This window comes from Triturus cristatus, chromosome 2_1 (genome assembly GCF_964204655.1).
Source record: "Triturus cristatus chromosome 2_1, aTriCri1.1, whole genome shotgun sequence".
NCBI lineage: Eukaryota > Metazoa > Chordata > Amphibia > Caudata > Salamandridae > Triturus > Triturus cristatus.
This window is the reverse complement of record NC_140581.1, coordinates 95,391,958-95,412,866: the sequence shown is the minus strand read 5'-3', so window position 1 is coordinate 95,412,866 and position 20,909 is coordinate 95,391,958. Positions and strand designations below refer to the sequence as shown.

General features: G+C 55.2%; 1 protein-coding gene across 1 annotated transcript in view; it reads right to left on the bottom strand.

Annotated features, from left to right (window-relative positions):
* CCL19 (C-C motif chemokine ligand 19) overlaps positions 1 to 1,552 on the bottom strand; it is a 33,763-nt gene extending 32,211 nt beyond the window's left edge. Inside the window, exon 1 of the mRNA XM_085628278.1 lies at positions 1,297 to 1,552. Within this exon, the coding sequence (XP_085484404.1) occupies positions 1,297 to 1,357 (61 nt within the window). The 5' untranslated portion in view covers positions 1,358 to 1,552. The remainder of the gene's footprint in view (positions 1 to 1,296) is intronic.
* Between the last annotated feature and the right edge of the window lie 19,357 nt (positions 1,553 to 20,909).

Below are 20,909 nucleotides of genomic sequence, written 5' to 3'. Positions count from 1 at the left end.
ACACTGCACACAGTAGCACCCCGTTTCTTGCATTGGGTGCATACACACTGCACATAGAAGCACCCTGTTTCTTGAATCAGATGCATACACACTGCACACAGTAGCACCCCGTTTCCTGAATCAGATGCTTACAGACTGCACACAGTAGCACCCCGGTCCTACACACTGCACACAGTAGTGTCACGTTTCTTACACAGGATGCATACACACTGCACACAGTAGTATCACGTTTCTTGCACTGGATGCAAACACACTGCACACAGTAGCGCCTTGCTTCTTGCATTGGACTCATACACACTGCACACAGTAGCGCCTTGCTTCTTGCATTGGACTCATACACACTGCACACAGTAGCGCCTTGCTTCTTGCATTGGACTCATACACACTGCACACAGTAGCGCCTCGTTCCTTGCATTGGACTCATACACACTGCACACAGTAGCGCCTCGTTCCTTGCATTGGACTCATACACACTGCACACACTAGCGCCTCGTTCCTTGCATTAGGGGCAAACACACTGCACACAGTAGCGCCTCGTTTCTTGCATTGGACTCATACACACTGCACACAGTAGCACCTCGTTTCTTGCATTGGACTCATACACACTGCACACAGTAGCACCTCGTTTCTTGCATTGGACTCATACATACTGCACAGTAGCGCCTCGTTTCTTGCATTGGACTCATACACACTGCCCACAGTAGCGCCTCGTTTCTTGCATTAGGTGCAAACACACTGCACACAGTAGCGCCTCGTTTCTTGCATTGGACTCATACACACTGCACACAGTAGCGCCTCGTTTCTTGCATTGGACTCATACACACTGCACACAGTAGCGCCTCGTTTCTTGCATTGGACTCATACACACTGCACACAGTAGCACCTCGTTTCTTGCATTAGGTGCATACACACTGCACACAGTAGCGCCTCGTTTCTTGCATTGGACTCATACACACTGCACACAGTAGCGCCTCGTTTCTTGCATTAGGTGCATACACACTGCACTCAGTAGCACCTCGTTTCTTGCATTAGGGGCAAACACACTGCACTCAGTAGCACCTCGTTTCTTGCATTGGACTCATACACACTGCACACAGTAGCACCTCGTTTCTTGCATTGGACTCATACACACTGCACACAGTAGCGCCTCGTTTCTTGCATTGGACTCATACACACTGCACACAGTAGCGCCTCGTTTCTTGCATTGGACTCATACACACTGCACTCAGTAGCACCTCGTTTCTTGCATTAGGCGCAAACACACTGCACACACAGTCCTAGGACGCCTTTTCTCACCTTGCAGAATGCTCCCGATGCAAAGGATGCTGAGGCAAAGCAGGGGTAGATTCAGAGCCATGCTCGGGCAGCAGCTCACAGCACAGTCTGCAGGAAGCAAACACTCGCAGAAACAGCAGAGGGCCTCGTGGAGAGTTCAGTGAGTGTCAGCAGACGGCCAGGGTGAGTGCAGTGAATGCCTGTCCCTCTGCCTGTCTCTGGGCTCTGAGCGCTGCTGAGTGCTCCCGCCTCTATTTATCCAGCTCTCCGGCTGCTCTCAGTTTCATTTCATATCAAGCAGAAACAAAGAAAGAAAAAAATGCGAAGGAGTGGGCTGGGACGTTAAACCCACAATGTGAAGTGCCTCGAGCCGCTTCCCAGCATCACACACTCATTCACTCTTTTGGGAGCTGCCAAGATGCAACAAACAAACTTTCCCTTCTCGTGCGTCCAAGTTCCTAACTGCCACATCTGAGTCAATTTCCCATATATTTTTTTGAGCGAGATGAATGTCAACGCTCACAGGAAAGGTCAAACACTTTTTTGGGGTTTTCCTTGAAATCGCAGCTGGTGCCTAACTTAGGTCATTGATTGAGGGTGGTCTTAACCCTATTCAAGCAACAACCATAATCCCTGTCAGGGTGAACCACAAAAAGTTGCTAAATTAACCTGTGCTTAAACCCACTGGTAGCTTGGCACAAAGCAGTCAGGATAAACTTATTTATGCAACACATAAACAGTAATAAAGTGAAAACACAATAAAAGAAAAATCTCACACCAATGTAGAACAAGAATTGACAAAGGCAATAGGTCTCACCTATGCAAGAGCTATTGACTTTGCCAATATGTTTTAGCCACGTTGGACACTAGCGTCACTGCAGTTCAGCATGGCTAAAAGTTAGTGGGCAAAGAAGAGTGGCATAGAGTTTTATAAAGTGGAGTAGAGAAGAGTGTTATTGAGTGGCGTAGAGTGGTGTTGAGTTGGGTTGAGTGTCTTGGAGTAAGTAGAGTGTAGTAGAGTGGAAGGGCATGATGTAGAGTTGCCTGTTGCAGAGTGGAGTGGAGTAAAGTGGCATAGAGTGTCGTGGAGTGGTGTAGAGCAGAGTGGAGTGGCATAAGTAGAGTGTGGTAGAGTAGAGTGGCATAGAGTGGCGTAGATTGGCGTAGAGTGGAGTAGTGTAGGTGAGTGGAATGGCATAAAGTGGCATAGAGTGTCGTGGAGTGGTGTAGAGCAGAGTGGAGTGGCATAGAGGGTGTTGCGTAAGTGAAGTAGAGTGTGGTAGAGTAGAATGGCATAGAGTGGCATAGATTGGCGTAGAGTGGAGTAGTGGAGGAGAGTGGAATGGCATAAAGTGGCATAGAGTGTTGTGGAGCAGAGTAATTGGCATAGAGTGTTGTGGCGCAGAGTAGTTTGCATGGAGTGCCGTGCAGCAGAGTAATTGGCATAGAGTGTCGTTCCGCAGAGTAGTTGGCATAGAGTGTTGTGGTGTTTAGTGTGTCTTGGCTTTCAGTAAATGGGTGTTTAGTGCATTGGCATATAGTGCAGTGGCACAGAGTACAGTGGTGTAGAGTGCAGTGTCAAAGAGTTCCAGTGGTGCATAGTAGAGCATTGTGGGGTAGAGTACAATGTCATAGAGTGGTGCAGAGTAGAGTGCAGTGACGCAAAGTGGAGTGGCGTAGAGTGGAACATGCATGGTGTGGTAGCACACTGCCATTACAGACAACACATCTTCAATTAAAATGATCATTACATTTGCAAAGCCATACAGTTTTACAGATAAAAGTATGCAGCACACAAACGATAAAGTGTGTAAATGTCATCACCTAGTGTACTGATTTGTTATGATCGTATGTAAATATTTGTTTCCAACACACTTCAGAATTACCAAAAAATGTGCTTCATTTGTGCTTTTGTAAATTTGATATATTCTGAAATATCTGCCCAGTTCAGTCACAGACATTTAAATTTTGTTGTGTGCTAGAAAAAAACCTATCATGCAGCCTTCCTCAAGCCCCCCCTCCACCCAGTAGCCAGCATGATTGTCAAATAAATCCTCTCTCTTTGAAGTTAGAGAAAGAAAAGTATACACCAAGCTTCCAGGAAGACTGAACCTGACATTTGACCTCTGTCTTTGAATACACAGCAAATGTGACAAAACAACACGATTTAAAGGCATATTTACAGAACTCCAATCCTGGAGGAAGAATACAGTAAATAGGGTTTGATCAAGGAAATGGAGGATATCGAGCTGGAAAGCCAAAAACAAATAGAGACAGCAAATAGAAAACAAGCAAGTGTGAGTTACAAACCACAAAGCCAAAGGTAAGCAATGGACCGAATGCATTCACAGAGATTTCTAGCAATTTTGTATAGCAGCGTGGCTGCTGTGTAGCATAGCTGAAAATAATAATTAAAATATAAGGACCATGACATCTCCAACGCAGATTTTGTTTTAAAAAAGTTGTTGGAAAGGCGTTCGCCAGAGGGGGGTTCGATGCACGTCTTGCCCACCCCTTTGACCCACCTCTCCTAAGTAGGCCGAACCAGGCGCGCACACCCTGAGCTTACACCACGAACAGAGTGACACCACACGTATTCTTTGTAGGACGATAGGTTCTTTTATCGAAGGTTTCACGGGATCTTTATGATCCAAAGCGTAAGGAGTACAACAGCGGCACAAGAGTCTACAAATCGGTGGTAGGGGAATGGGGGTAGCGGGACAGTCTTTGGTGGTAGTGTCTCTGCGAAGTACCCTGCGGATAGCTCACAATCCTCGAGCTGGAGGGTGTTGTTTCTCTGGGCGATCTCTTGCCAATTTGTCCTCGAGGGGAGAGCCACGAGTCACTCAGCAGGCACAGGTAGTCGGAGTTCGGGAGCCGCGATCTTATCAGCAGGGCTCAGATGGTTCAATGGCTGGGGGCCGCGAGTCACTCAGCAGGCCCAGATGGTTCAGAGTTCGGGAGCCGCGACCTCGTCAGCAGGGCTCAGATGGTTCAATGGCTGGGGGCCGCGAGTCACTCAGCAGGCCCAGGTGGTTCGGTGTTCGGGAGCCGCAACAGCGTCAGCAGGCTTCGATGGTTCCAGGTCTTCTCTGCCATTCGTTCCCCCGGCACCCCTTATTATACTCCCCCTGCCCTTTGAAGTCCGGAGTCCTCGCAGAGAGGGGCCTTGGGAGACTGCGGGGGTTCGGCGGGATTTCCTGCCGCTCGTTTCTTTGGTCTTTTCAGGTGGGTCTGGGAGGGACCCCAGACGCTCGGCAGGCGAGGCGCCTGCTCCCCAGGGGCCTGGTGGCCGATCGAGTCCTCCCGGGGGAAGGCGACCCGAGGTGTGACTGGGCTGGCGCCTCGGGGTCTGGCTCGGGGGTTCCGGCTCCCTCGGTCGGACATGCGTGATAGGGTGTCGAGTTTGTCGGGGACTCTGGCCGGCCCTTGGGTCTGTGTGGCTGGGGCGGCCGGAGTCGGAGATGCCGTGTCTTGGGGGTGGTTGCAGGTTGGCTGAATGATCGGGAGGGCATACGCCGTGAGGCCGGTCTCACACGCGTCCCCCCCAGCTGAAAGGCGTGGAGAACTACCCATCCACTGGGGGGTTCTCCTCGCCGAAGTGGAAGAACCGGGACAGGCCGTCGGCGTTGGCATGATCCGTTCCGGGGCGATGCTCGACAGTGAAGTCCATCCCTTGGAGGGAGATGGACCATCGTAATAGCTTGGGGTTCTCTCCCCTCATCTGCATCAGCCACCACAAGGGCCGGTGGTCCGTCGGCACTCGGAAGTGGGTTCCGAACAAGTAGGGCCGTAGTTTCTTGAGGGCCCAGACTACGGCGAAGGTCTCTCGTTCTATGGTACTCCAACGCTGTTCGCGAGGCAGCAGCCTTCGGCTGATGAAGGCTATGGGCTGATCTATGCCTTTGTCGTTGAACTGCGAGAGGACGGCTCCGATGCCGTGTTCGGATGCGTCGGTCTGGACCACAAACTCTTGGGAGTAGTCGGGGGCCTTGAGTACTGGTGCGGTGCACATGGCGGTTTTCAAGGCGTCAAACGCCTGTTGGCACGGGGGGGTCCACTGCACCTTCTTCGGGAGTTTTTTGGAGGTCAACTCCGTGAGAGGCCCTGCGAGGCTACCATAGTTTTTAATGAACCTCCGGTAGTATCCTGTGAGGCCCAGGAAGGCCCGGACTTCCGTCTGAGTGGTGGGGGGCTCCCAGGACTTGATGGCGTCGATCTTTGGTTGGAGGGGGGCGACCTGCCCGCTGCCCACCTGATGCCCCAGGTAGACCACGGAGCCTTGCCCGAGCTGGCATTTGCTGGCCTTCACTGTTAGGCCGGCTTGGCGCAGGGCCAGCAGGACTTGCCGGAGGTGCTGGAGGTGCTCGTGCCATTGAGAGCTGAATACGGCTATGTCGTCAAGGTACGCTGCGCTGAACTCCTTGAGTCCGGCCAGGACCTTGTTTACCAACCGCTGGAAGGTGGCCGGGGCATTTTTCATCCCGAACGGCATGACCCTGAAGCGGTAGTGTCCATCGGGTGTGGAGAAGGCGGAGCGTTCTTTTGCTCCCTCCGTGAGCGCGATCTGCCAGTAACCGCAGGTCAGGTCGAAGGTGCTGAGGAAACGAGCGGCCCCAAGGCGGTCGATGATCTCGTCGGCGCGGGGGATAGGATGAGCGTCCGCTCGGGTGACCGCATTGAGCCCCCGGTAGTCCACACAGAATCTTAGTTCGGGGTCGACCCCAGGGGCGGCCGCTTTCGGGACCAGGACTACCGGGCTGGCCCAGGGGCTATCGGATGGTTCGATCACTCCAAGGGTTAACATCTTCTGTACTTCGGTCTTGATGCAGGTGCGGACCCGGTCAGGCACCCGGTAGGCTCGGTGTCTCACAGGTGGGCTGTCGCCGGTGTCCACGTTGTGGACACACCAGTCGGTGACTCTTGGGATGAGGGAGAAGAGGTCTGCGAATTGTCTGAGCAGCTGGCGACAGTCGTCGGACTGTTGGGGAGTGAGGGTGGTCGACAGTTTCACTCCCTCCACGGAACCATCCAGTTCTTTAGCGCACAGGGGGTCGGGCAGGGGTTCCGTGTCTTCTTCCGCCCCATCATCAGTGGCCAGTAGCAAACTCAACTCCGTTCTCACAAAGTGGGGCTTGAGACGGTTCACGTGGAGAACCCGGAGGGGGTTCCGTGGGGACTGTACATCGATCAGGTACGTGACCTGACTCTTCCGCTCGATCACCTTGAAGGGGCCAGTCCATTTGTCCTGTAGGGCGCAGGGTTTCACCGGGGCCATGACCCAAACCTGCAGGCCCGGCTGGAACGCGACCAGAGTTGCGTTCTGGTCATACCAGCGCTTCATTTCTTCTTGGCTGGCCTCGAGGTTAGCCTCTGCCAGTTCTCGGAACTTCCGGGTCTGGTTGCGGAGCGCCAGGATGTAGCGGAACACATCAGGAGGGGTCCCCCGGGGGCTTGTCTCCCAGCCCTCCTTGACCAGGCTCAGGGGCCCTCGGACGGGGTGTCCGTATAGTAGTTCGAATGGGCTGAACCCTAGGGACTTTTGGGGAACTTCCCGGTACGCGAACAGGAGGCAAGGGAGGAGGACGTCCCATCTTCGGCGTAAGGGCTCCTCTAGGCCCAGGATCATCCCCTTCAGGGTTCGGTTGAAGCGTTCCACCAGGCCGTTGCCCTGGGGGTGGTAGGGGGTCGTGAACTTATATGTTACTCCGCATTGCTGCCACAGGGACTTCATGTAGCGGGATATGAAGTTAGTTCCGCGATCGCTCACAACCTCGCGAGGAAATCCGACAGGGGAGAAGATCCCCATGAGAGCCCGGCCCACCACGGGAGCCGTCACGGTGCGGAGGGGAATGGCCTCGGGGTAGCGGGTGGCATGGTCCACCAGGACGAGGATGAATCTGTGGCCCTGGGCGGTCTTCGGATCCAGGGGTCCCACGATGTCAATGCCGACCCGCTCAAACGGGGTACTCACAACGGGAAAGGGTTGTAATGGAGCCTTGCGCTCTCCGCCACTTTTCCCACTGCCCTGGCACGTGAGGCAGGATTTACAGTGGACCTCTACATTAGCTCGCATCTTGGGCCAATAGAAGTGGGTAACTAATCGCTGATATTACTTGTCTTGGCCTAAGTGTCCTGCCAAGGGTACATCGTGGGCTAGGCCCAGGAGGAGGCTTCGGAAGCGCAGGGGTACTACCAGTACTCGGGCTGCGCCTAGCTCGGCTGACTTTTGTTCACTGTATAGGAGGCCATTGTCCCAATAGACCCAGTGGGTTCCGGTCCGGTCACCGGCGGTCTGTGCTTCTGCTTGTTGTCGGAGTCCCACGAGGGAAGGGCAGGTGGCCTGTTCCTGGCAGAACTCTTCACGGGAGGGACCTCCCTCACAGCGCCACTGGGCCATCTCGGGCAGTTCTCCGAGCTCCGTCAGCGCCTCAGAGGCGGAAGGCTCCGGCCCTTCTCCCGGGTTAGTGTCTGTTAGACGGCGACCTCAGAGGAGCCTGGAAGGGGCCCTGACTACCCTGAGACCCACCCTCAAAGTATCGTAGCCGGGCACTGGCGGGAGACTCCCCAGGGGGAGGAATCTAGGATCGTACTTCTGGCACCACACGACACAGAGTGACCACACCGGGTATTCTGAGAAAACAATCTTTATCAAGTAGGTTATCACTGCAAATATGTACAAGGTGAGCGCGAGCTCAAGAGTCTCGGAAGGGGTAGGGGGTAGCGGGACAGTCTCTGGTAAAGGTTCAAAGCAGGGACGTATCCGGCGCACAGCTCACAATCCTCGAGCTGGGGGATACGATGTTGTAGTTGGGGTCCGGCGGGACCGTGAGGGTCTGTTGGAGCCACGAGTCACTCAGCGGGCTCAGGTACAGGTTCGGAGGTCTTACGATCTTCAGGGAGCCGCGAGTCACTCAGCAGGGCTCAGGTACAAGTTCGGAGGTCTTACGATCTTCAGGGAGCCGCGAGTCACTCAGCAGGGCTCAGGTACAAGTTCGGAGGTCTTACGATCTTCAGGGAGCCGCGAGTCACTCAGCAGGGCTCAGGTACAAGTTCGGAGGTCTTACGATCTTCAGGGAGCCGCGAGTCACTCAGCAGGGCTCAGGAGGGTCCAAGTTCCAGGAGCCGCGACCACGTCGGCAGGCTCTCGTTGTTCCAGCGTCGAATCTGCCGGACAGACCCAGAGCACCCCTTGTTATAGGTCGACCCCTCTTTGATGTCCGGAGTCTGTGCAGGCAGGGGTCTTGTCACCTGAGGGTCGCTTGTCGGGATTTCCTGCTATTGTCTTTTGATCCTTTCAGGGCCGAATCGGGAGGAGTCCCAGACACCCAGCAGGCACGGAGCCAGCCCTCAGGGAGGCCGGAGGGCCGATCGAAACCCATAGTCTCAGGGGAGTTCAGAGGTGCGATAGAAACTGCTCCTCCCTCTCTCATCCCCTGGAAGCGTGATGTCCTCCAGCCGGAGTGGCGCCTCTAGGCCCGGGTCGCGCTGGGGCCGGGCGGCCATCTTGGTGCATGAAGTGGGCACGCGGGCCCGGGGTGGCCGAAAGGAGAGAGGCCATGGACGGGGATGTCCGGGTCGGTGCGTGTGTCCTGGTGGGGAGGTTCGGCTGGGCCGTGTGCTTGGGCTGCAGGTACCAGGTTTTTGGGCTGCAGGTACCAGGTTTCGGTGGTGCGGGGGCACGGAGGGCCTTTCTACGAGGCCGGGTCCATCACGCGTCCCCCCCAGCTGAAAGCCGGAGAGAACTGCCCATCAGCTTGGGGGGTTCTCTTCGCTGAGGCGGAAGAACCGGGAGAGGCCGTCAGCATTGGCGTGGTCCGTACCAGGGCGGTGTTCTACGGTGAAATCCATCCCCTGGAGGGAGATTGACCACCGCAGTAACTTGGGGTTTTCTCCTCGCATCTGCATGAGCCATCGCAACGGCCGATGGTCAGTTTGGACTCTGAAATGGGTGCCGAACAGGTAGGGTCGTAGCTTTTTGAGTGCCCAGACCACGGCAAAGGCTTCGCGCTCTATGGTGCTCCATCTCTGTTCTCGGGGCAATAGCCGCCGACTGAGGAAGGCGACGGGCTGGTCTAGGCCTTGGTCATTCACTTGGGACAGGACAGCCCCAATGCCATGCTCGGAGGCATCGGTCTGGACTATGAACTCCTTGGCGTAGTCGGGAGCCTGGAGGACGGGGGCAGTACACATGGCCTTTTTTAGGGCATCGAAAGCTTCCTGGCAGGCAGCCGTCCACTGCACTTTCTTTGGCTGTCTTTTAGACGTGAGTTCTGTGAGAGGGCCGACAAGGCTGCCATACCCCCGAATGAATCTTCGGTAGTAGCCCGTGAGTCCCAGAAAGGCTCGGACCTCCGTTTGGGTGATGGGTGGTTCCCAGGCCAGGATGGCGTCGATCTTTGGCTGTAGAGGGGCGACCTGGCCGCTCCCGACCTGGTGCCCCAGGTAGACCACGGATCCTTGCCCGATCTGGCACTTGCTGGCTTTTACTGTGAGGCCTGCCTGGCGCAGGGCGGTTAGCACCCTCCGGAGGTGCTGGAGGTGCTCACTCCACTCTGAACTGAAGACAGCGATGTCGTCTAGATAGGCCGCGCTGAACTGTTCTAGCCCGGCCAGGACCCTATTCACCAGTCGCTGGAAAGTGGCCGGGGCATTTTTCATCCCGAAGGGCATTACGCGGAAGCGGTAGTGCCCATCGGGGGTGGAGAAAGCAGACCGCTCCTTGGCCCCTTCGGTGAGCGCAATCTGCCAGTATCCGTAGGTGAGGTCGAATGTGCTGAGGAACCGGGCTGCCCCTAGTCGGTCAATGAGTTCGTCGGCTCGTGGAATGGGGTGGGCATCGGCTCGGGTAACGTCATTGAGCCCCCGGTAGTCCACGCAGAATCGGAGCTCGGGGGCGACACCGGGGGCCGCTGCCTTCGGGACCAGGACCACGGGGCTGGCCCAGGGACTGTCAGAGGGTTCGATCACCCCCAGGGTCAACATCTTCGAGACTTCCGCTTGAATGCAGGACCGGACCCGGTCAGGAACCCGGTAGGCTCGGTGTCTCACCGGCGGGCTGTCCCCGGTGTCCACGTCATGAACACACCAGTTGGTGACCCGGGGGGTCAGGGAGAAGAGGTCGGAAAATTGTCTTAGGAGCTGTCGGCAGTCCGCTTGTTGCTGGGCAGTGAGGGCTGGGGAGAGGTTCACTCCTTCCACGGAGCCATCCTGCTCCTTGACACACAGGAGGTCCGGGAGGGGATCCGACTCATCTTCGACCCCGTCATCGGTGGCCAGCAGGAGGCTCAGTTCTGTCCGCTGGAAGTGAGGCTTGAGGCGGTTCACGTGCAGGACCCGGAGGGGATCCCAAGGCGACTGGACGTCCACCAAGTACGTGACTTCACTCTTCCGCTCAACCACTTTGTAGGGCCCAGTCCATCGGTCCTGGAGGGCGCCAGGCTTCACGGGGGCCATGACCCACACCTGCTGGCCCGGCTGGAACTCGACCAGAGTGGCATTCTGGTCGTACCAGCGCTTCATCTCTTCTTGACTTGCCTCCAGGTTGGCCTCGGCCAGTTCTCGGAACTTCCTGGTCTGGTTCCGGAGGGCCAGGACGTATTGGAACACATCTCGGGGGGTGGTCTGGGGTGCGGCCTCCCACCCTTCCTTAACCAAACTGAGGGGACCTCGGACGGGGTGTCCATAGAGTAATTCAAACGGGCTGAACCCTAAGGACTTCTGGGGGACCTCCCGGTAAGCGAACAAGAGGCAGGGGAGCAGGACGTCCCACTTACGCCGGAGGGGCTCTTCTAGGCCAGCGATCATCCCTTTCAAAGTCCTATTAAACCTTTCTACTAGGCCGTTCCCTTGGGGATGGTACGGGGTGGTGAACTTATAGGACACCCCACATTGTTGCCACAGGGACGTCATATACTTCGAGATAAAATTAGTGCCGCGATCGCTCACGACCTCGCGGGGAAAACCCACCCTGGAAAAGATCCCCATCAGGGCCCGGCCCACCACGGGGGCCGTAATGGTGCGTAGGGGAATAGCCTCAGGATAGCGGGTGGCGTGGTCCACTAGGACCAAGATGGAATGGTGGCCTTGGGAGGTGGGGGGGTCCAGTGGTCCCACGATGTCGATTCCGACTTGTTCAAAAGGGGTACTGACGACCGGGAAGGGTTGGAGGGGAGCCTTGCACTTCCCCCCACTCTTCCCACTAGCCTGGCACGTGGGGCAGGACTTGCAGTGGGCTTCTACCGCTGCTCTCATTCTAGGCCAGTAAAAATGGGTCACGAGACGGCTGTAGGTCTTGTCCTGACCCAGGTGGCCGGCGAGGGGGACGTCGTGGGCTAAGCCCAGGAGGAAATCTCGGAAGCGGAGGGGTACCACCAGTACCCGTCCGGATCCCAGCTCCACCGACTTCTGCTCACTGTACAAGGTGTTATTTTCCCAATAGATTCGGTGTGTCCCGGTCTGGTCACCTGCGGCTTGGCCCTCGGCCTGGCGCCGCAGCCCGACCAGGGAAGGACAAGTGGCTTGCTCCCGGCAAAATCCTTCCCGAGTGGGCCCGCCCTCGTGGCGCCAATGGGCCAACTCGGGTAGATCTCCCAACTCGGGGACCGGGGCGGGGTCGGATGGTGCGGGTTCGTCGCGGGCGACGGACCCTTCTGATGGGGGGACGGAAGGACCCTCGGCGGGGACTGTACTGGTCTCTTCGATCGGGGTGCTCTCGACTTCTCTCCGGGGAGTGAGTCGGGCTGACATAGATCGGGTGGTGGCGCACACCCACTCGGGGAGTCCCATCATTCCTAAGTGGGCCTTGCGCTCGACGGGCTTCCAGGGAGAACTCTCCAGGTCATTCCCTAAGAGGCAGTCGACCGGCTGGGAGGTTCTTACGGCCACCTTGAGTTTACCTATCACCCCTGCCCACTCAAACGGCACCAGGGCTACCTGACTCATACTTTCTCTATTGTCTGTGGATATTACGGGGCAAAAGACGTTGGGGAGGATCTGCTCCTCGGGGACTAGGTGCCTGAGGACACCGGTGATACTGGCCCCGGTGTCCCGCAGGGCCTCTACCTGGTGGCCATTGATCTTGACGAGCTGCCCGTATTTCTGTGTGTTGGAGGGTAGGAGGCTACCAGGGATCATCTCCCTATCTCCCAGGGATACTAGGGCCATCGCTGCGGGTTCCCACTCCTCGGCTTCCTCAACCTCCTCCCCCAGGGCTACGTTGGCTATCTGTCTCGCAGGGGTGGTAGGGGAGACTTGGGTGGCCATGGGGAACTCTGGGTCATTGGCGTAGTGCCCGGGTTTCTGGCAACGGAAACATGTGACGGTCACCCGGTGTCCCCGTCTCCCAGGGGGCCCTGTCACCGGTGGGGGGGGGCGCCGGGAAAGGTGGAGGTTGTGTCTTCGGGGGGCTAGGCTGGGACTCTCTCGGCCCTCCCTGGTTCCCTCCCCCTCTCTGGCGGGGTGGTCCCTGACTGGCTCGGGGGTACTCTCCTACCATGCCCCGGGAGACCCGGGTGTTGGTCCAGCGGTCGGCCTCCACAGCCAGCTTCCGGGGATCTGTGAGCTTGCTGTCAAGCAGATGCTGACGTAGTTCTATGAAGCAGTTCGCCGCCAGATGTTCCCACAACATGAGGTCAGTGAGTTCGGCAAGGGTGGTGACTTTGCTGCCCTTGATCCACCCATCGAAGGCCCGACTGAAAAAGTTTACATACTCCACCCAGGTGGTGCCCGGGATCTTCCGGCAGTCCCGGAATCGCTGACGGTACATTTCTGGGGCGAGGCCGTATCTTGTGAGTAGAGCCTCTTTCATGTGGCTGTAGGAGGTCTGCAGGGAGAGGGGTAGATCGAGCAGGGTGTCCCTTCCTTCGCTCAGAAACCGCCCCCACAACCCCGCCCCCCAGTCCTTCTGCGGGATCCGATGGGAGGTCATGGCGACCTCGTAGGCCCTGAACCATTGCTGAATGTCATCGTTTTTATAATATTCCTTGACCACATCCTTGGGGATGTGGACCTTCTGTTCCGCTGGGGAGGCCGTCTCTCGGTTTCCCGGGGGCCTTCCTTTCTCGCTTCTGGCCTTGAGCTCGATTTCTTTCAAGCTGCGTTCGTGCTCTAGTTGGAGCTTCCTTCCTTCGTGCTCCCGTTGGAGCTTCTTTTCTTCTAGTTCGCCTTGTACACGCATTTACTCTACTGCTAGCTTTTTCTCCGCTAACTTCAATTCGCCCTCGATTTTGAGTTTGGCTAACTCGAGTTCATGACTGCGGCTTCTCTCTCTGTCCGCGAGCTCTTCCGGGGATAGGCCCCCGTCTGGTACGATGCCTCGCACCTGATTGCTACTGCTTTCACTTTGGGGGGGTTCGGCTTCGTCGGGGCGCTCCCCCGTGCCTTCTGGGCGGGAGGCCCCGGTCTCCACCCAAGTTTTCAGTGCTTTCTGCAAATCCTCTTTAGTGTTGAGACCAGTGGTAGCGATTTTAAGTTCTTTGCAAAATTGCTTTAGCTCTTTGTGCGTGTATTCTTCTAGCTGCTCCACCTGGAACACCCTGTTGGCGTTGGTTTCTGCGGGGCTCACGGCGCTTCCTTCTGCCATCTTTGTCGGTAGTGCTTCCGTTGCTCACGGTACGATCTCTAGGTGATGGGCCCGAATCCCGTCGCTTGCCACCAATGTTAGACGGCGACCTCAGAGGAGCCTGGAAGGGGCCCTGACTACCCTGAGACCCACCCTCAAAGTATCGTAGCCGGGCACTGGCGGGAGACTCCCCAGGGGGAGGAATCTCGTATCTAGGATCGTACTTCTGGCACCACACGACACAGAGTGACCACACCGGGTATTCTGAGAAAACAATCTTTATCAAGTAGGTTATCACTGCAAATATGTACAAGGTGAGCGCGAGCTCAAGAGTCTCGGAAGGGGTAGGGGGTAGCGGGACAGTCTCTGGTAAAGGTTCAAAGCAGGGACGTATCCGGCGCACAGCTCACAATCCTCGAGCTGGGGGATACGATGTTGTAGTTGGGGTCCGGCGGGACCGTGAGGGTCTGTTGGAGCCGCGAGTCACTCAGCGGGCTCAGGTACAGGTTCGGAGGTCTTACGATCTTCAGGGAGCCGCGAGTCACTCAGCAGGGCTCAGGTACAAGTTCGGAGGTCTTACGATCTTCAGGGAGCCGCGAGTCACTCAGCAGGGCTCAGATACAAGTTCGGAGGTCTTACGATCTTCAGGGAGCCGCGAGTCACTCAGCAGGGCTCAGGTACAAGTTCGGAGGTCTTACGATCTTCAGGGAGCCGCGAGTCACTCAGCAGGGCTCAGGAGGGTCCAAGTTCCAGGAGCCGCGACCACGTCGGCAGGCTCTCGTTGTTCCAGCGTCGAATCTGCCGGACAGACCCAGAGCACCCCTTGTTATAGGTCGACCCCTCTTTGATGTCCGGAGTCTGTGCAGGCAGGGGTCTTGTCACCTGGGGGTCGCTTGTCGGGATTTCCTGCTATTGTCTTTTGATCCTTTCAGGGCCGGGTCGGGAGGAGTCCCAGACACCCAGCAGGCACGGAGCCAGCCCTCAGGGAGGCCGGAGGGCCGATCGAAACCCATCGTCCCAGGGGAGTTCAGAGGTGCGATAGAAACTGCTCCTCCCTCTCTCATCCCCTGGAAGCGTGATGTCCTCCAGCCGGAGTGGCGCCTCTAGGCCCGGGTCGCGCTGGGGCCGGGCGGCCATCTTGGTGCATGAAGTGGGCACGCGGGCCCGGGGTGGCCGAAAGGAGAGAGGCCATGGACGGGGATGTCCGGGTCGGTGCGTGTGTCCTGGTGGGGAGGTTCGGCTGGGCCGTGTGCTTGGGCTGCAGGTACCAGGTTTTTGGGCTGCAGGTACCAGGTTTCGGTGGTGCGGGGGCACGGAGGGCCTTTCTACGAGGCCGGGTCCAACAGTGTCCTCTTCTCCTTCCGAAGGAGGGTTGTCCGTTTCTGGCAGGGTGCCCCGGTTCTCGGGGTCAGTGTTCGGTGGGAGGGCCTCACCGCCCTCGGAGAGGGGCAATCGCGCGGTCATGGAGCGCGTGGTGGCGCAGACCCATTCGGGTAGGCCCATCATCTCGAGATGGGCTCTTCGTTCCACTTGCCCCCACGGGGAACTCTCAAGGTCGTTGCCCAGGAGGCAGTCTACGGGCTGTGACGTTCGGACGGCTACCTTCAATACTCCGGAGACTCCTCCCCACTCGAAGGGCACCAGAGCCATCTGGCAGAGGCTCTCGGAATTGTCGGAGGATATGACCGGACAGAGGGCATCGGGTAGGATCTGGTCTTCCGAGATTAGGTTGCGGTGGACCGCGGTGACACTGGCCCCGGTATCGCGGAGGCCCTCGACTCGGCGGCCGTTGATGGTCACCTGCTGTCGGTACTTCTTCGTGTTGGCGGGCAAGGGTGTCCCGGGGACCATCTCTCGATCACCAAGGGAGACCAGGGCCATGGCAGCTGGTTCCCACTCTTCGGAGTCCTCGATCTCTTCCCCTAGGGCCACGGAGGCCATCTGCCGGGCCGGGGGGTTGGTCGTTGCGGTTCGTTGATACTGGGGACACTGGGGGTCATTGGCGTAGTGTCCGGGCTGTTGGCAGCGGAAGCAGGTGATCCTGGTTCGTGGCCCTAGCCGCACCGGGGCTCCGGTGTTGGCTGGGGGCGGAGCTGGACCTGCCGCTGGTGGGCTGCTGGGAGGGCTGTGCGGGGGCCCCCCTGGGAAGTCTCTCGGTCGGCCGTGGTTTCCTCCGCCCCTCTGGCGGGGGGGTCCTTGACTGTGGCGACCGTAGTTTCCCACGGGGCCTCGGGTGGCCCGGGTGTTCACCCAACGGTCAGCCTCGGCGGCCAGCTTCCGAGGGTCGGTGAGTTTACTGTCCAGGAGATGTTGGCGCAGTTCTACAAAGCAATTGGCCGCTAAATGTTCCCAGGCGATCAGATCAAACAGCTCTTCGAAGGTGGAGACCTTGCTGCCTTTGATCCACCCGTCCAAGGCCCGGCTGTAAAAGTTCACGTATTCTACCCACGTGGTGCCCGGTATCTTTTTGCAATCTCGGAACCGTTGCCGGTACATCTCGGGAGTGAGTCCATACCGGCCCACGAGGGCTTCTTTCATGTGGCTGTAGGAGTTCATGACCGTGGAGGGCAGATCCAGCAGGGTATCTCTTCCTTCGCTTAAGAACCGGCCCCATAGCCCAGCCCCCCAATCCTTCTGCGGGACTCGGTGAGAGGTCATGGCGACTTCGTAGGCCTTAAACCACTGCTGGATGTCGTCGTTTTTGTAATACTCCTTTACTACATCCTTGGGGATGTGGACTTTGGCTTCCACGGTGGAAGCGGATGGTAGATTCCCGGCAGGTCGTGACTCTTCCCTTTTAGCCCTCAACTCGATCTCTTTCAGGCTGCGTTCATGTTCCAGCTGGAGTTTCTTTTCGTCGTGCTCTCTTTGGCGTCTCTTTTCCTCGAATTCCCCTTGTAACCGTAACTGCTCGACGGCTAGCTTTTTCTCGGCCAGTTTTAGTTCTCCCTCGATTTTCAGCTTGGCCAGTTCAAGTTCGTGGTTGCGGCCTCTCTCTCGGTCTGCTAGTTCCTCGGGGGACAGGTTCCCCTCTGGCCCGCTGTTTCTCACCGGGATGCTTTGTGGTTCATGGGCGGAGTCTCCTTCCGTTTGGGCCGGGGGCGCCCCCGTCTCGACCCAGGTCTTCAATACTTTTTGGAAGTCTTCCTTTGTGCTTAATCCGGTGGTAGCGATTCCAAGGTCTTTGCAAAATTGTTTTAATTCTCTATGCGTATAATAGTCCAATTGATCCTTTCGGAACGTCGAGCTTATTTCGGTACCTGCGGCACCCAGGGAGGTTTCTCCTTCCATCTCTGTTTGGTAGTGCGTCAGTCGTTCACTGCACGCTCTCTTCTGGTGTCGGCTCGGATCCCACCGCTGCCACCAAATGTTGGAAAGGCGTTCGCCGGAGGGGGGTTCGATGCACGTCTTGCCCACCCCTTTGACCCACCTCTCCCAAGTAGGCCGAACCAGGCGCGCACACCCTGAGCTTACACCACGAACAGAGTGACACCACACGTATTCTTTGTAGGACGATAGGTTCTTTTATCGAAGGTTTCACGGGATCTTTATGATCCAAAGCGTAAGGAGTACAACAGCAGCACAAGAGTCTACAAATCGGTGGTAGGGGAATGGGGGTAGCGGGACAGTCTTTGGTGGTAGTGTCTCTGCGAAGTACCCTGCGGATAGCTCACAATCCTCAAGCTGGAGGGTGTTGTTTCTCTGGGCGATCTCTTGCCAATTTGTCCTCGAGGGGAGAGCCGCGAGTCACTCAGCAGGCACAGGTAGTCGGAGTTCGGGAGCCGCGATCTTATCAGCAGGGCTCAGATGGTACAATGGCTGGGGGCCGCGATTCACTCAGCAGGCCCAGATGGTTCAGAGTTCGGGAGACGCGACCTCGTCAGCAGGGCTCAGATGGTTCAATGGCTGGGGGCCGCGAGTCACTCAGCAGGCCCAAGTGGTTCGGTGTTCGGGAGCCGCGACAGCGTCAGCAGGCTTCGATGGTTCCAGGTCTTCTCTGCCATTCGTTCCCCCAGCACCCCTTATTATACTCCCCCTGCCCTTTGAAGTCCGGAGTCCTCGCAGAGAGGAGCCTTGGGAGACTGCGGGGGTTCGGCGGGATTTCCTGCCGCTCGTTTCTTTGGTCTTTTCAGGTGGGTCTGGGAGGGACCCCAGACGCTCGGCAAGCGAGGCGCCTGCTCCCCAGGGGCCTGGTGGCCGATCGAGTCCTCCCGGGGGAAGGCGACCCGAGGTGTGACTGGGCTGGCGCCTCGGGGTCTGGCTCGGGGGTTCCCGCTCCCTCGGTCGGACATGCGTGATAGGGTGTCGAGTTTGTCGGGGGCTCTGGCCGGCCCTTGGGTCTGTGTGGCTGGGGCGGCCGGAGTAGGAGATGCCGTGTCTTGGGGGTGGTTGCAGGTTGGCTGAATGATCGGTAGGGCATACGCCGTGAGGCCGGTCTCACAAAAGTGCATTAGCTCTTGCTGCATCAAAGTGCTTTTAAAAATTAGTTTCAGACACTCCAGAGCATCCGCACTGTTGTACAGCATGGCTACAAAACATTGCTAAAGCAAATAGCTCTCAAAGGCGAGACCTATTGACTTTGACAATGCTTGTTAAAATCTGGGGTGAGCTGAAAATTTCAACTTCCAAACCTGTATGGCCAACTCATGTTTTAACACCCCCTGAGGTCAAAAGACTGACTTGTTAAACTCTGTAGCAAAAGCACCTGCTATTTACAGCTGGTAGAAATATCAAAATAGCAAAACGGAGCGCTATGTAAAAGAAAGATGCAGTGGTATTAAAATTCAGCTTGTCAGGGCAAGGAAAGAGTTGCCAAGGATCAGTGCTTTAAAGATGTTTCATTTGAGTGCATCACTAGGAATCAGTATAGACGTTCCATGTTTGGTCCAATTTTCTTTTATCAGGTCTGGAAACTAGACATTGTGAATCACACTTTTGTTTGGAAAAATAATAAACGAGAACTTTGGACTTCAAATATCAGCGAGGTGCTGCCGATATTCTCTGACTGATATTTTAGTGTTTATAAGGGCAGACACAACTTTATCAGAGATGCAACATAAAAGACCTGCTGAATTCCATCTCTGGAATATGCGAGAATAAGTGGCAGAAGACTGACTGAGTCACTCACCTGGGCTGAATGAGAACTGTGATTTGCTGCCAGTCAACAACTGGAGCATACGCATGAGAGAGTTTGGAACACGGACAGGAACTAAATGCGCCCGTTCACCAACCCTTGTGGGAGTTACATCTTGAAAGGGTGATCAAAAAAACATTTCCATGCGCCGTATTATTTCCATCAAAAAGGGATGTATGACGGAACCACGCAAGCAATTACCACACATGGCTTTACAACATGGTCATTACAATGACCGTGACACTATCACGCAAGACTTTACCATGCAAATTTTTACCACGCATATGCCTTTACCACGCTTGCCTTTACAACAAAATTTGCGTTGTTAAAGCATTTATGGTAAAAACTTACCAGGTAAGTATAACCCCAAATTATTTATATATATATATATATATATATATATATATATATATATATATATATATATATATATATATATATATATATATATATATATCAACCCAATTCGGCTCCGTTCGTAGGACCCCTGGCGCGTCTTGATCCGGTGCTGTGCTAAGGCAGAGCCATGCCGTTTAGTATTGTCCCCAAAGATTCACTTCGCAGTGAAACAAGTAGCACGCACTCACAGTCTGTTGAGTTTCCCAATTACTTTATTTTCGTTTTTAGTAGTTCTCCAGTCTCCAAATTAACCAACGCGTTTCGCCATCCACCGATGGCTTGATCACGGTTAGCACAGTACATTACATTTGCCCAATAAAAACATTTGTTGTTAGTCATGTGGGTGTTGATGTCACACCTTCCTTGGAAGCATGGAATTCTGGTATATGCAGTTTTTAAGTTTTTTTTGTTTTTTCGTTTTTTAACCAACCATCATTTACACAGTGTTGATAACTTCCACCAATTATCAATAATTGGCTCCCTTACCATTAATAAATTTGGTTTGTGACAGAGAACCGGTTCTCAATAGGGTTCGCCAGGAACCCATTTTTTGGGTGATTGGCATTTCACTAGTTTATGTATACGTTCACCATTTGATGTTGGTTGATTCTCCCATTGTCACTGTGAGGTACATTTGTTTCTCTCAAGCTCCTCAAGTCTAACGTCACTAACATCAACAGGCGCGAGTGACAATGATGGGGAACCAACTGAGGAACAAACGACGAGCAGTTTTTTAGGAGACATGAGACTAGTTCTCCAACAGAGATCGTGGGAACAAAATCAAAATCAGTTCCGAACCACACGCGGAAGAGGAAGAGGGCGCAGATGGACCCCACGAACACCGGCATCAACACCAAGAAACCAACAAGAAGAGGAAAAAGGAAAAGCTGGATCAGAAGAAATGGGGACAAAGACCAGGAGCATGCGTCAGAAGACATCAAAATAAACTGGACAGACGAATTAGATGACAAGGAGGAGCTAGTCATCATGAAATTATCTAAACGCTCCCTATCTAACAACGAAATATCCTTACTGAAACATGGGATCAATTTCTGCCCAACTCAGTCGATGGACTTAGCGCAAACACGTATTGATATATACAAATACGTAAGGAAAATCAAACTAGCCAGTTGGAAGTTATCAACACTGTGTAAATGATGGTTGGTTAAAAAACGAAAAAACTAAAAAAACTTAAAAACTGCATATACCAGAATTCCATGCTTCCAAGGAAGGTGTGACATCAACACCCACATGACTAACAACAAATGTTTTTATTGGGCAAATGTAATGTACTGTGCTAACCGTGATCAAGCCATCGGTGGATGGCGAAACGCGTTGGTTAATTTGGAGACTGGAGAACTACTAAAAACGAAAATAAAGTAATTGGGAAACTCAACAGACTGTGAGTGCGTGCTACTTGTTTCACTGCGAAGTGAATCTTTGGGGACAATATATATATATATATATATATTTATATTCACTGAAAAAACCATAGGTTTCACACTTGTTATAGTTAGCTGGACATTTCACTCGTAAAAA